The sequence below is a fragment of the Gasterosteus aculeatus genome, chromosome X (genome assembly GCF_964276395.1).
Source record: "Gasterosteus aculeatus chromosome X, fGasAcu3.hap1.1, whole genome shotgun sequence".
Taxonomy (NCBI): domain Eukaryota; kingdom Metazoa; phylum Chordata; class Actinopteri; order Perciformes; family Gasterosteidae; genus Gasterosteus; species Gasterosteus aculeatus.
In genome coordinates, this window is record NC_135698.1 from 1,970,086 (window position 1) to 1,985,282 (window position 15,197).

The 15,197-nt window shown below is 47.0% G+C and overlaps 1 protein-coding gene across 8 annotated transcripts in view; it reads right to left on the reverse strand.

Annotated features, from left to right (window-relative positions):
* Positions 1-2,969: 2,969 nt before the first annotated feature.
* Positions 2,970-15,197, reverse strand: part of LOC120808956 (protein NDRG4) — a 32,125-nt gene continuing 19,897 nt past the window's right edge. For 4 of the 8 annotated variants that reach the window (XM_078082243.1, XM_078082242.1, XM_078082246.1 and 1 more), the window contains 14 exons: positions 11,701-11,806; positions 10,052-10,172; positions 9,737-9,799; positions 9,583-9,643; positions 9,417-9,503; positions 9,271-9,327; positions 9,078-9,181; positions 8,939-8,995; positions 8,597-8,648; positions 7,901-7,948; positions 6,736-6,771; positions 6,587-6,638; positions 6,463-6,501; positions 2,970-5,204 (listed from right to left, as the gene is read on the reverse strand). In XM_078082243.1, coding sequence (XP_077938369.1) covers positions 5,050-5,204; positions 6,463-6,501; positions 6,587-6,638; positions 6,736-6,771; positions 7,901-7,948; positions 8,597-8,648; positions 8,939-8,995; positions 9,078-9,181; positions 9,271-9,327; positions 9,417-9,503; positions 9,583-9,643; positions 9,737-9,799; positions 10,052-10,172; positions 11,701-11,806 — 1,038 coding nt within the window. In that variant the 3' untranslated portion in view covers positions 2,970-5,049. Of the gene's footprint in view, positions 5,205-6,462; positions 6,502-6,586; positions 6,639-6,735; positions 6,772-7,900; positions 7,949-8,596; positions 8,649-8,938; positions 8,996-9,077; positions 9,182-9,270; positions 9,328-9,416; positions 9,504-9,582; positions 9,644-9,736; positions 9,800-10,051; positions 10,173-11,700; positions 11,807-13,384; positions 13,612-15,197 lie in introns of those variants that run through there. The other 4 variants (XM_078082244.1, XM_078082245.1, XM_078082247.1 and 1 more) reach the window with 3 other exon arrangements.

Sequence of the window (15,197 nt, forward strand, 5' to 3'; positions counted from 1 at the left end):
ACTAGTGCGCGTAAGAGCACCTCACTAGTTGTCAGGGGTGCGGGGAGAGGCAGGACTCACACGCAGACTTCGAGCAACAAAAGAAGACTTTATTAGTCCAAATGTTCAAAAGCAAAAGGCCAAGGGGAAAACCGCAAACAGGAACCAGGGGAAAAGGTAGGCAGAAACCAGAAACATCCAGGACCAAAGACAATGACGCGACAAGTGACAAGAGACACACACGGCTTAAATACACTAGGGAGGTGCAGGTGATTGGACACAGGTGGAAACAATCCGACAATCACAGGGGACGACAGGACCAGGCAGGAAGCGAAGTTACCCAGGGAGACAAGAAGCAGAAACTACAAAGATAGACAGGAAATAAAACCACACCGTGACAGTACCCCCCCCACCCCCCCTCTCAAGGGCCGAATTCCAGACGGCCCCAGACTGGTAGAGCGCAGACAAGGGGCAGGAGGGAGGGAAACCAGAGACATTGGTCGGACCGCACGGGAAACTCTGGCGGCCGGCCAGACGGCCGGGGAGCTTCTGGGGGTCGGCCTGGCGGGCGGTCAGTTGGCCGGGAGGGCTGAAGGACTGCAGGGCACTGAACGTCTATGGAATGGCTGGGAAACCTCCGGAGTCTCTGGCTGGGGGACATGGGAAACCTCCGGCTCGGGGACACGGAACACCTCCGGAGTCGTCGCCGGCTCGGGGACACGGAACACCGGCTCGGGGACACGGAACACCTCCAGAGTCGTCGCCGGCTCGAGGACACGGAACACCGGCTCGAGGACACGGAACACCGGCTCGGGGACACGGAACACCTCCGGAGTCGTCGCCGGCTCAGGGACACGGAACACCTCCGGAGTCGCCGGCTCAGCCCCCCCCATAAACCCCCTCTCAAGGGCCGGATCCCAGACGGCCCTTAAATCACCAACGGGAGGGTGGGAGAGAACCACGGGATGGGAGGGAGGGAGCCTGAGTCAGGGAGCGGGGACTAGAAGCGTCTGAGCCATGGGGCCGGTACCGGCCGAGTGGGGACGGGAGATCGATGAGAGCATCTCACTAGTGAGCGCAAGAACATCTCACTAGTGAACATAAGAGTATCTCACTAGTGAGTGTAAGAGCATCTCACTAGTGAACATAAGAGCGTCTCACTAGTGAGTGTAAGAGCATCTCACTAGTGAACATAAGAGCGTCTCACTAGTGAGTGTAAGAGCATCTCACTAGTGAACGTAAGAGCATCTCACTAGTTAGTGTAAGAGCATCTCACTAGTGAACGTAAGAGTATCTCACTAGTGAACGTAAGAGCATCTCACTAGTGAGTGTAAAGGCATCTCACTAGTGAACATAAGAGTATCTCACTAGTGAGTGTAAGACCATCTCAAGAGTGCGCGTAAGAGCATCTCACTAGTGAACGTAAGAGCATCTCACTAGAGACTGTAAGAGCATCTCACTAGAGACTGTAAGAGCATCTCACTAGTGAGTGTAAGAGCATCTCACTAGTGACATAAGTGCATCTCACTAGTGAGTGTAAGAGCGTCTCACTATTGACTGTAAGAGCATCTCACTAGAGACTGTAAGAGCATCTCACTAGTGAACGTAAGAGCATCTCACTAGTGAATGTAAGAGCATCTCACTAGTGAATGTAAGAGCATCTCACTAGTGAGCGTAAGAGCTAATCTAATGTGGCCTGGTTCTTAGTCAGACTGGCCCACTCAATGCATAGCATGTATCGACCAGTGAGTGGCCTACTTGGAAAAATACCCTTATACTTAACATTATTTTGGATGATGACAAAGAAGTTACATTATACGTGTTTTTCATAACATTTGGATCCATCAATTTTTCTGGATGGACACATGAAATGAAATGATATTGGCTGTTACAACATTCCAGGTATAGTTTTCTAGATGAATATGCTTAACTCTTGGTTACTATCAGATCGTTATACATGTATCTACACAGTCTTAAGGAATGAATGTCAGTAGAGAAAGAAAACAGACAATAACGACACTGGAATCAGAGTATGATCATCATCAATGTGAACTAAATGGTAGAAATGAACAGAACAGAACATCAGCGGGCATTTGTGCCGGCGGGTTGATCTCTGGTCATTGATGCGCGTGATAAAACTGATGAAACAAACAAATGGTACAATTGGAATGAAATTAAGAAAATAATGGCTGAGACAAATACTAATATTGTAAAAAATATTATTTCATTTTCCCTTAAACTAGTGGTTGTAATAAGTAGAGGAGGGTTATGTTGGGGAAATCCAAATACGGTCAAAGAGAAAGAGAGTTTAAGGATTATCAGATGTTCAGGATGATTTGAGAAGCAGGATCTGGATACTCCCCCCCCCCCCCCCCCCCCTCCCGTTTAGTTTCAATGAAACTGTGTGTCATCATGTTCCTCTTCTTCAAACATGCAGTAGATTCACGGCGACATAAAATGTCCCTGAGAGTCCGCTGCACATAGATATGAATAGTGAATGTCTTTGCTTGGACTCCACCCTGCAGTAGGATAAACCAGGCATCAGAAGAAATTAGGCATATTCACTAAAACAAGATTTATTTTATTTGAATCAAATAAATAAATGATTGACTTACTTCCGCTGAGAGTTTCTGGCGGGAAAGTCATGAGCTGATGTTAACAAGGACAGAGCTTGTTAAGGTGACACATAGTAGGTGATGTGAACCGGAGTTACAGTACAGGTCAACTTTAAAAAGCAAAAGAGGTTATCTAGGGTCTCAATCGACCACAGATAAGGACGCAGGTCCAGAGAGGCCGCATGATATGATAGCGAAGGTCTGGCTGGACCACAGGAAGGCCTGCTGGGATTTCAACAGATCCCAAAGAGAGGGTCTCGATGGACTGCAGGACAGGAGGGGGTGGGCCTGGTGTCCTTTAAATAATATTCCTTCATTTACGGGGGAAGGGGAAGCAGAGGGGCAGAAGCTGGGAAAAAATCAGACGCACTACACTTTGACAAAGTTTTTATTTCATACTTGTTACTTGATCAGTACACAGACAGAGTAATCTTACTATTTGTATATCATATACTGAATAACATTACACATCTGAATGACAGCTAAGTAGGGGAGAACCCTTCTACTGTTGTGAATAGAAACAAGCTCCCAGTGTGAAACAACCAAACGACAAAAGAAGAACTTATTGCTCAATACAAATCAACCATAATGGCAGCAATGACGAAGAGTAGTAGTAGTAGTACACACAAACAAATATGATTATACCAAGATTACACCCTATAGTTTCCTATTAAAAAAAAGAAACTCCAATGAAGAGGAACAGAAATATGTTAAAGTTTTCTTCAGTGTCGCTTCGGGGGACCTGTGCTGCAAACTGAAACTATCTACAGGTGAAAGGAGGACCGACGTCTACAGAAGCTGATCGAGCTGTTTACACGTTGCTACCAAACTTTACTATTTTTAAACTCCAAGAGGAGCAGGAAGCAGCTTGCTTTTTGTGTTCGGGGATGGAAGTGAAAACCTCAGCGAGGGGTTCTGCAGGGGTTGACGATACTGTACAGCACTTTAATAAAGGACAAAATACATTGGGGATCTCCCGGGCAGGTTAGGTCGAAGACGAGTGGGAGAAATCCCAAGTGTGCAGGAAAAAGCTTAGTGAAGTAAGAAAACGACGAGAGGTGAACATAAACTCCGCTACATGCAAACTTCAGGGCTCATAAATTCCCCCGCGAGGTTGCGAGAGGAGTCGAATGAGGCGCTCGATCTGACCGGCCAATGACATCTGAGCGCTTCTTCTTTTTCTTTTTAAATCCTCCCTTGATCAGAAATGACATTCTTCTTTTGACATTCAGTCACACACCACTCCTTAAAGTCGGAATCTCTCTCCGTGTTTCAGTAACAACACCTTCGCTTTTCTGCTCTAAAGACGGATTTAAACGGAAACTCGACTGACACTACCGACGATTTAAAGCAAACACGTGACAGCTAATAGCCCTTTAGGGTGCGACTGGGTTTGCCTGTGAGAGCCGGGGCACCTTGTGATTATTTGGGGGCTGTTGCGGGTTGGTGTTTTTTTAGGGTGGCGTGGGGGCGTTGCCCTACATTCCGAGCTTGGCGCCCAAACGGCTCCAAAAAAAACGGAAGCTGAATGTGGCGCATGAAGACCGTCCAGCACTGAAACTGAGTTTCCCCTTTGAAAGCACAGAACGTGCAGGTTTAATGCAAGACCACGTGTGGAAATGGGTTTGTGGATGTTTCTGATTGGGTGGGCTTTTAGGGGGGGGGGGGGGGGGGGGGGGGCATTTGGTTTTATCCTGGGCGCTGGAGCCAGGAAAAGCTCCAGCTGGGTCCTCCGGTCTAGTTTGGTTTGGGTCAGAGTGCGATAGGCACGTTAGAGACCACCTGACTACAGGCAGAACCACGTCCTGGAGTTCCTGATGATGACGGCGGATACGTCCGCGATCCAGTAAAGAATGCCCTTTTGTACTAGACAATGGTCACATTCACATGCATGTATATGGAATTAATACTTAAGTCTAGCATGTATTTGGGCGTTGGGCTGTGATCTGTTTCCTGTCAAGTTGTGGACGCGCGTCCTCTGACACTCACCGTCTCCTCGTGGACGCGAATGGGCGGCTCTTATCGTCTTACGGGCAAACACACGCACAAACAGAAGAAGAGGTCGCGATGAAAACCCCTTTAGCATTCAAGCAGCAAAGGAACGTACTGATCTCCTCTCTTTACATCCGGCTCTGTCGCTTTTCTCAAACAAGCTTCAAAACGACGCTGATCAGCAGCAGCTCGTGTCTTCAGTATCAGTTGGGACGGGGACATTAGCGCACACAAGGAAGACACCGCAAGAACTGACACTGTTGCCTACAAGTGTTGGGCGATAGGGGCGAGGAGGGCGCTGTTTCAAGGTGTGTTGGGGTAATTAGTAGCAACACGTACCGCGGAGGGGGGGGGGGGAGAAGATGACGGACAAAGTGACATGGAGGGGAAAATGAAATCTACCCCGTCGGACCCCCCGCCCCCCCCGCTCTCTCTTGCTCTCTCTGCGGCCCGGGCCGACCCTTCAGCAGGAGACCTCCATGGTGTGGGCGATGGGGGCGACCCCCTCGGCGCTGTCGGAGCGGGTGCAGGCCCGAGAGCGGGACCCGTCCACGGAGCCGGCGCTGGTCAGGGAGGCCGTCCTGGAGCGAGCCAGCCGGGTCATGCTGGCCGAGGGCACTGGGACGAGGGAGAAAAAGCATTTAGCGAAAACACGATGACGGCGCTCGAGAGGCAGCAGAGGGCCATGCAAAGAGCCGCGCTGGATTCAAACAGTCCGAAACAATTGCCTCTGATTGTCTGTTCCTGACCACCGACCCTTGACCTCTGTGGTAAACATCACGGGGGGGCGACGGTTGGGACAGTTGGTGAGGATTTGGCAAAAGAAGGCCGTGGTGTTTAGCGAGTCCAGCTACGTAGTCCACATGTTAGTGACGTGTCAGTCTGCACAAGTTCTCTGAAGGTGGACCAACGAGAAGCATCTCAGATGCCTTCACGTGTCGTTACAGAGCTGAGTCAACCTGGTTCAAAGTGTTACTTTATTAACAAGGTCGCAGCATAAATAATTATGCTAACGGTTCACTGTTTAAATATTGCTGCAGCAGGGAACTGTGGGACGGAGTTATCTCCTTTCCTTTCCTAAGGCGGTTCCTACGCTTCAAGTAGGGAAGCATAGGAAGCTCCTTTCCTCAGCGTGAGAGGATCCAAACAGCTCTTATCCTGGAGGCCATCTACGCTCCTCTGGGTTATTTCACTCAGTTAGGACAATTGGAACGCAGCCCGGGACCGGAGATGCAATGGCAAAACAATGCAAGTAGTGGGGTAAGGGCAGTATATTTTTCCATGGGGGGGAAAAATATTCTTTATAAAACAAGGATGGGGTGTAATGACAGAAGCCTTGAGAGGCAATTCAGGAAAAATGTATTCTTGAGATCCGTTTTTGAAGTCTGATTTAAATCGCTCTGATTTAAGAATCGTTGATGAATCTTTTCAAGTTCTTTGTCTTGTTCTAAGGGGAAGGGACATGTTTTCTTTCAGGTGAGTTTTAATTTCTGCTTGTACTAAAATGACAAGGCCCACACAAATCATCCGTTATTGAGTTATGTGAAAACACGAATGCCGTTTGTCCTGCTGTGAACATCTTTTGGCCCTTTTTTTCCACTTGGTTTTTTTTTTGTTGTTATAAACTCAAGATAGAAAACAACTAAAACGACTTAGAAAAAGGATCTCCATCATTCGTTTCCCACTTGCCTCTCGGGGGCTTCCGTATTATTGTCCCCCCCGCAGATTGATAAAAGATTGATAAAAGCAAACATAATTGTTTTAATAACAGCCCAAAAAAAAAACTGTGTTCATAACCAGAGGAAATCAAAATGAGGCTTCACAAAGTCATCAAACAGGGCAGCATTTAGAGGTCACAGGTGAAGGGGGGGAGTACCTGGCCCTCCACTCAACCTCCGATCCTTCACATAAGCGACTGAGAGAACGGGGAGACAGAGGGCGAGGTTAACACACATGGAAGACATCCGTCTCACGCGCGCGGCGGCAGGCGGCGCACTTACTGTAGCCCATCCCCTGCAGGAAGTACTTGAAGGCCTCGGTCAGCTTCCCGGGCTGCAGGAGAAAACACACGCGGGGTTTTTTTGTTTTGTTTTCGTGTCACTGAGTCGAACGCAAACGTGTGCGGCCTGTTTTGTGTTTGTGCGCTAACCTGTGTGAGCTGGGGAAGACCGCCGGAGTCAGACATCTGCCACGAGAGGACAGAGCAGCAATTAAACCAAACTGCTGCACAAAACAACAACAACAACAACAACAACAACAACACAGCACATTCCGGCTTCCGAAAACATTCTGTATTGTGCAAATTAGTTGTGAACTCTGGACATTGGAGGGTCACGGGACGCGTGTCCTCTGGCTCGACATCTGGAACCTCTTGTAGTGCCTTTATTTGTTATTGTGGCTCTTATTCCTATAATGCGTTCATTACTCTCAGCTGACTGCTACCATTTGTTGTCCTGGTGTTTATATGTATATTGTTTTATATCTTTATTTTTTTCTTTTTTTTCTTAATGGTTCTGTAATGTATGAAGTGAGATTTTAATGTCTTTTTATTATCATCATTCCAATGTTTCTGCGAATCAAATCCAGATCCCCACATTCAGTCCAGCTGTTCAGGGGATGTGACTTTAGAATTTAATGTAACCATACAAACGGTTTGTCTTATTGCGTGAATATAGGATTGGATCGTTTAATAATCATTTTTAATCATGTAGCTGGTTTTTTAAAATGTGATGTTTGATGAGCGCATACAGTAACTATATAATATATGTATGTATGTAAGGTGCTTCTTAATCTGTCAAAAATGAAATACACCCCATAGAAATGAACAAATGTTGTGGCAGTTAAAGGATTTATGGCATTGCATTGAATATATATATATATTTTATATATACATATATTTTTATTTTATTTTATATATATTTATATTATATATTATATATATATATTTTTGTTTTATATTTTATATATATATATATATTTTTTATTTTATATATATATATATAATATATTTTATATATATATATTTTTTTTGTTTTATATTTTATATATATATATATATATATATACAGTCAATACAATATTGTCGGTATTGAAAAAAATATTTATTTCACTTACATTTCCTCTTTATCAACCTAATTATATTTTACAAAATGACAAGGTGTAAAACGTTAAAGCTCTAACTCACCAACAAATTGTGTAAATTCTGTTCTTTATTTCAATTTTTCGTGCACGTTAGATAAACGGTTGTGAATGCAAGCCGCGCAGAGGTTTTTTTCCAGTAATGGAGTATCTGTGGTTTGCATGAGGACAGATACCTTCAGGAAGGTGGTGTTCGTCGGGTCCAGTTTGGAGTTGCACTCAACCTTGAGGACAGAAAAGCAGCCGGAGGATCTGAATTAGGTCAAAAAGCCTCAGTGACAAAAAGACACTGCGTTTGTCTATTTGTAGCTTATATGGGGTTTGTGTGAGAGTGACCCAGATACTGCAGAGATGAGTCACTCCAGCACACACACACACACACACACACACACACACACACAGATTAAACTCCTACACACACACCTAGAGTATACGGCACACGCTGTCATACACACACATTTCTTTCCCTGTGCCTCTCCCTGCTCTGTTTAATCTGTAATCCCCGGCACAGATTCCCAAATCACACAGTTTACAAGGTAAACATGAGCAATGGAGCCCAAACGTTTTCTGCCTTCGTTATCAGGAACTTTATAATAAATCAGAAAAACGGTTGCAAACGAGCAGCATGATCTGCAAATATGAGACAAATTCATCTCTTCATCTCCTCTGTTGGATCAGAACATCTGCATCAAAGGGAAGCGTGACACCACACAGCAGCGACAACTGGTCGTACCTTCACCGACCTCGACGTGGCTGTGTCACTCCGACGTGAGTAACGCGCACACACACACACACACACACACCATCAACATCACCAAACAGAGGTGTTGCTGATACGAGGGTACGTAAGGAAGGAAAGGTGCAGAACTCACCACTCCCTCCTCAGCCGGCCCGTTGTCTCCCACGACCAGCATCGCAGGGCACCTTCAGGGTCACAAGGTTTAGACCTCGTGCTCACGGGATGGAGGTTACATATATATATATATATATATATATATATATATATATATATAGATACATAAGTTTGGTACGATTCTACCAGATTATATTCTGACGACTCAATCATTTGGTTTAGTTCATTGCAACCCCCCAAAACCGAAACAACCCTTCAGAACCTGCTGCAGTAAAAATGGAGGTTTTCTAAAGGGACTCTGGTGCTCTGAAAACCTCCATTGGGTTGTTAAACTGACGGGACTGTGTAAGATGAGACTCACTTCAGGGTCTTTGCATTGATCACAGTGCCGCTGCGATTCATCTCCAGGTCCCTCCGACTGAAAGACACAACAAGGTGAGTTGTGTGTTTGGTGTGTGCGTGTGTGTGTGTGTGTTCAAAAGGAAATTGCGTCACTCCACCTGTTGTACATGTTCCAGAAAAGCTGCAAGTTGAACTGGTTCACGGTGTTGTTGATCTGCTGCCGGTAGCTCTGCACCAGCTCCGTGTTGTTCATCAGCTCCTCCTACAGACAAACAAACCCGAGAGTCACTTTCCATTGAAAAGAAACGCGTCCAAACGGTCCATTTCCGTCGCTGGGACTCTGACGCTCACCTGGCTGAAAAGATGCGGCAGCACCGTATCCGGCAGCGCGCTGGTCAGACCTGACAGCTGGGCGGGAAAACCAGAGGTTGATGTTGTTGTAAGAGCTTACAGAAGCCCTGTGAGCGCGTCGCGTACATAAAGTCGCGGGCCGGTACCTTGGTGGCAGCCCAGTCGATCCAGCCTTTGCCATTGGGGTCGATGTTGAGCAGAACCAAACCCTCCACCAGGTCAGGGAAGAGCAGCTGAGCGCAGAGCACATGGAGCACATTCAGTTTGCTTGACACACTCGAACCCTGAGCGTGTAGATTAATCCGGACTCACGGCGAACTTGGCCAGGATAAAAGCTCCGGCTCCGACGCCGATCCCGACGATGCTCTTGAACCTAAAAAAACCAAACCCCAAGAAGCTCCGTTAGAGGAAACGTTTAAATACAAGTGAGCTGCGTGAAAAAGGGTGTGGACTTAAAAGCACCGACCCAAAGTGCTGCACCACAGTGGGCAGCATCGAAGCGAGCTGGTCCATGGTAGGGTACTGGTACCTGTGCAGAGAGAGGACGGGTTACCTTTGCTTGCTTTCATTCATTGATTTCATTCGTTGATTTCATTCAAGAAATGCATCAAATCATTTAAAATAATCTCTTCATGCCTCGTCCCCGGACCACTGACACAATGATCCATTCATTAGTGGCTCTTATCAAGTGTTTGGTCATCTGAATAAGTGTGTGTGTGTGTGTGTGTGTGTGTGTGTGTGTGTGTGTGTGTGTGTGTGTGTGTGTGTGTGCACATTGTACCCCTGTGGCATCTGCGATGCCCCGATCTGCTGCCCCGGGGCGTCGACATGGCAAACAACAAAGTGCTTGGTGATCTCCTGCATGTCCTCGTTACTGAAGAAGGAGTTGAAGCACAGCTTGTCTGCGGGAGGAGGGGGAGGGACGAGAGGAAGTGAGCAGAGGGAGCATGCGGGGGGGGAGGAAGAGGGGGGAGGAAGGAACGAGAGCAGGATTCGGGTTAGAGACGGAGCAGCTCTTTGAAGATGACCATCTGATACTCAGGAGGAGAAAAGAGGAAAAGATGGCTTCCTGGTTACAAATGCAAATGCAGATGATTCAGAGGATCCACAGGTACGTTTTTAGGGTTTATTCTGCTGACACTGAATTTATCATTCAACCCAAATAGCCTATTTGGCCTGGAGGCGGTGTAAGTTACCTGGGTCTTAATGAACGCCGCTGAGACAGAATGAAGAGAAGTTGCAGTTTGGCCGTCGGTTCTCTTTAACTCCTCATGCATTCTCCTCTCCATCCGTCCTCGACCCCGCGACCTCTCCCACAGAGACTTAGAGGAGGTGCATTTTTGGACTATTGTGATCCAGCACGCACCCTTTTGCCCGTATGGCTAAACTCATTGGCGTAGTAGAGCACCACCCAGTGTACACCAAGGGAACAACACGCTGCTGTCGACGCCCTGTTGGGCTCTTGTTCTCGTTCACCTCCATTTTAATTTCGTGTGTAAATGGACGTCAGCTTTGTTGTCGCCCTCCCAGCACACGACCACGTCAGACTCGCTGGTGCAGCACCGTTTCCTGCCCGGAGGCCCGGCTGCACCGCGGTAATCGACGGCCCGATCGCCATGACAACCCTGGCTCGGGGGATGAAAAGCAGGGGAGGGTCTGTGAGAGCTTCTCTCTTCCAAACCCCCACCAGCATCCACCCTAACCTCCACCCATTGAAGCTGTGCCGCCCCCCCCCCCGGCCTTCCTCCATGGGATATTTTTCTGACCTACATTTCCTTCTTGCCGCGTCATTTTATCTTTTCTTCTTTTGTCTCTGGTTGTTTTCAACAGAGCTTCTCTCAGATCCATCCTACTATTTATCATCTTCCCAGATATTAAATCATTACGTCTTTCTGGCACATAGATAATAATAATAATAATAACACGTAATATGTGTTGCAATCTGCACGTCATCGTGCAACCTTCTTTTTACCGTCCTACCTTGTGAAGGTGAGAACATGAACATGCAAAGGTGCTGAAAGTCACTTTCCGTTTAGTTTCCCAGGTGTGAACGTGTGTTTGTTGGAGGAATTCAACTCCTCTGTTGTCAACGCAATCAAGCGTCACTCTAAGCGCGGACGCGTCCGCCCGAGGGTCACCGGTCAACATCCATTGGTCTTCATCGCCTGTCGCTCTCGTGCAATCCAATCAGAACGAACAAACGGCAAAACAACCAAACATTCTGATGCCGGGACTGTTTTAATTGAAGGTTGCCGACGTGTTTTTGGTATTTAGACTTCAACGTGGAGCCTGGGTGGGGTTTTCTTTGCTATTACTTATGCAGTGAGGAATCTTCAGTTTTTCGTTTTTCCATAAAAAGCATGAAATCTTCACACTGTACTGAAACTGTGGCCACACACACACACACGCACATTCTGCCTTGTTACTCACGGTTCAGTCCCACATCGTGGTAGGTGAGGATGGCGGGCTTGTTCCCTTTTGGCGCCCCGCGGATCACCACGTGCAGCGTCCCGTACGGGGTCTCGACGTCGTGTTCCTGTGAAACACACAAACCGTTCTGTCCGACGCTTGATTTCCCCTGATTGTTGTCACCGTCCTAATTATGCGTTTCAGGTTTTCTCTCTCGTGTCCGAGCCAGTTTTTTAGATTTCCTTGACTTTTTTCGGACGAACCGGCGCTCGTAGCTGTGGCTTTTTAAAAAATGTCATTGCATTTTTCAGCCGGATCTTGTTCTCTACCACGAGTTTGTTGTCTGTTGGCGACAGGACAACGAAACCTCTGGTTGTGCGAAAGTGTCTCGAGACCCTGCATTCTCGCTAATGTCCATCAGGGGGCGACTCCTCTGACGCGTACAGGACAGTGAGAATACAACGATTCTGTGTCACTTCGACACACCACAACAAATATGGTCACCTCCATTCATTCGGTGGCAAAATAGCCAAAAGTCGACGGCCGCCATTCAAGATCAAATCTCTGAAGTCGAGGCTTTAAAGCAGCCGCGTGCAAAGCGATCGGCGGCATTACGATGACGTCGTCCGCGTCTGGTGTACAGACCCGGGCTGGCGCCAGCTTCACAACAACGGAAACATTTCAGTTATTCATTCAGGATTTAAGCTTTAACATCAAAGCAGTTACAAAAAACGACGTCCTCATTAAACACGATTAGCAGAAAGTACAGAAAGTCTCTGACGACTCACTCGGGCTCCAAAGCGCTCTTGTCAGCGGCGGCCAAACTCAAAATGGAGGTATGGGAGGTAAATGTAACCATGAGCTGCTAAATCGAGACGCACACACACACACACACACACACAAACAGGAGTGGTATTTTGGGATTATTTGGCCTGGATTAGGCTGTGGAAGCGTTGCATTGATGCTCCGCATTTTAAACAGTTCTAACACAAAGAAATGTGACTGAAAAATCATTATTGTTATTTCGCTATTCGTGGACCGAACTCGACCTGCCGGCTGCGTTATTTTTGCTTCCGCTTCGACGTCTGCGTTGTAATTTATGCAGTAAACGTCTCACCAACACGCAAACCCCCTGATGACCTTCAGCCGCTCGGGGTGAGGGGGGGGTGAGGGGTGCGTTGCATTATCTAAAATTGGATGTGGACACCCAGCTTTCAAAATAAGACACAACACAACTAGATTGTGTGTGAGAATCAAATCCTGCCAAACACACCGATTCTACGCGTCCTTTTTAACGTCGCCAAAAACGGACAGTGCTGCAGGGGGATGATCCCTCCCGTGAGACCCCCACGTGCACACAGACACACAAACACAGGTGTTTATCCGCATAGCCACGTGCATCGCTCCATTGCGCAGCATTTGTTGGGGGAGCTTAAGTGTGTCAGTGGGGCAAAGGAGGAGCCGCCCACAGAACCGGTTCCACACAGTCACGTTAACACAGATGTGCTGCCTGCTGCAAACACGTTTTTTTTATTTATTTTATTTATTTTTGTCCGATTGAAACATTTAGCGGCAAATAGAAGCAGAGCTTTTTTGAAACGGCTAATAAATTGATTCCGATATTGTTGACACCGCATCTGAATACTGCCTCACACACACACACACACACACAGACACACACTAACATTAAAGGAACCCTCCTCACCCCGTCCCAGCACTCAGGCATGGCTCCGCAGTGACCGCGCTCTCAGCCGACAGAGAAGAGGAAGAGGAGGAGGAGGAGGGTCCCTGTTTTAAGGGACTCGGTCCTGGATGCTGCGACGTCTTTGTCTGCTTCAGCAGGTCTCCCACCCACGCTGTCAGCCCCCCCCCCCCCGCCTTTCTCCTCGCCCTCCGTAGGCACCAGAGAGAGAGAGAGAGACGGGGCGTGTGGCAGACAGAGGATGATTCGCTCGCAGTGCGGCCGTCCCCCGCACGGGATTGGCCGGTCGTGTTGTCCGTCACCCGTCTAAAGGCTCTCTCTCTCTCTCTCTCTCTCTCATCAGCACCACTGCTCCCATCTTTTCCCACTTCACTGTTTCTCTTTTCCGCCACCGAATGTCGCTGTTGATGAATTCGCCAGGGGGACACATTTATTCGGATTTATCTAAAATGTAGCCGGAGGCCTCACGTAAGCCTGTGAGCGTGCAGGCAGCTTCAACGCAACATGCTGCAGCGTCTTCGCGCCTCGTTTGCAGCGGTCCGTCCTCTTGTGTCTAAACCCCCGCTGGCGTTGATCTGTGACTCGCACGGCGCAAAGTCAATTCGCACCGGTTCTCAACGCCACACAGCATGGTGCTTTGGGCATAAACGTTCAGAGAGAACAAGGGTCCAAGATGGAGGTAGCTCATGTAGCTCGTTAGCTGTATTAGAAACAGTTGATTTCTCTCCAAATCACTGTATTGTATGTGTAGTAAATTGCTCAGTTTAGCGCCAGTGGCGGCAGGTGGATTTTTTTTTTGTTGGTTAAATCAGTTTCATCCCAGTGTGATTCAATGCAAAATAAGTTATCAAACACGCATTATTGCTTAGCAGTGATCTTGAACTTAGTTTCCCAATCAGCGTGTTGAGGAAAGACCCAAAACCCAAAAACTTTGCACAAGAAGTCCCTGTTTTCCTCCACGTCGTCGTCGCGTGTCCCGTGTGCTTGGCACAGCCGTCCCTGTTTAGCTGTACAGCAAAACATAAAAACGTAACACAACGTTCCCAGTATTTTATGGAGGTACATTAAGCAGTAAGATCAGCTCGCGTCTTTCTGGTTTGTTCCTTGCATTTATTAAGCAGTGGCACTCATCTAGACTAAAAATACTTGGTTTTAAATATTATTTTATTTAGCCTGAGAGTTCATACTGACAATGCGTCTACGTGTGCAGTTTTCAAGCAGCGTAAACGTTTAAATTAATATCAAATGGGCATGTTTTTGGTAAATGTATGCAGAACCAATGTTTTTAATAATCACAGAACGAATAAATCTGATGTGGAAATATTCATCTCAGCCAGAAAGTGATGTTTTTTTGAGACCTTGAAGTGTCAGTTTGAAGTGCGAGAGAGTGGTGTTTGGTGTGAAACGTCTCATCGCTCCTGCCTGACGCTCAGCACGTGTCTGACTAAAATAAACCCACCAGCGTTAATACTCCGATGTGCAAATATCAACTTAACACGCTTTTTAGAGTTCAGATTCTTTATTTAGCTGAGTCGAGTTTAAAACTTCTGTAATGCACTCATGGGGAAACAGTCCTACCACAGTATTTTAGTACTTTATAGTTCACTACATTGCTTTTGTAGCAAGGTGCTACCACAGTTTGTGGGAACAACAAAGTTTTTGCGTGCAAACCAGCAGTTATCCAATGTCAAAAATACTACTCCATTCATATATAATGCTATTCTACTAATGTTAACCTTAGGAGTAAGAATGAGAGATGATAAGTAATGAAAGCAGTGGCGGCTGGTGGAACGTTCTGGGGAAAGCGAATCAATTT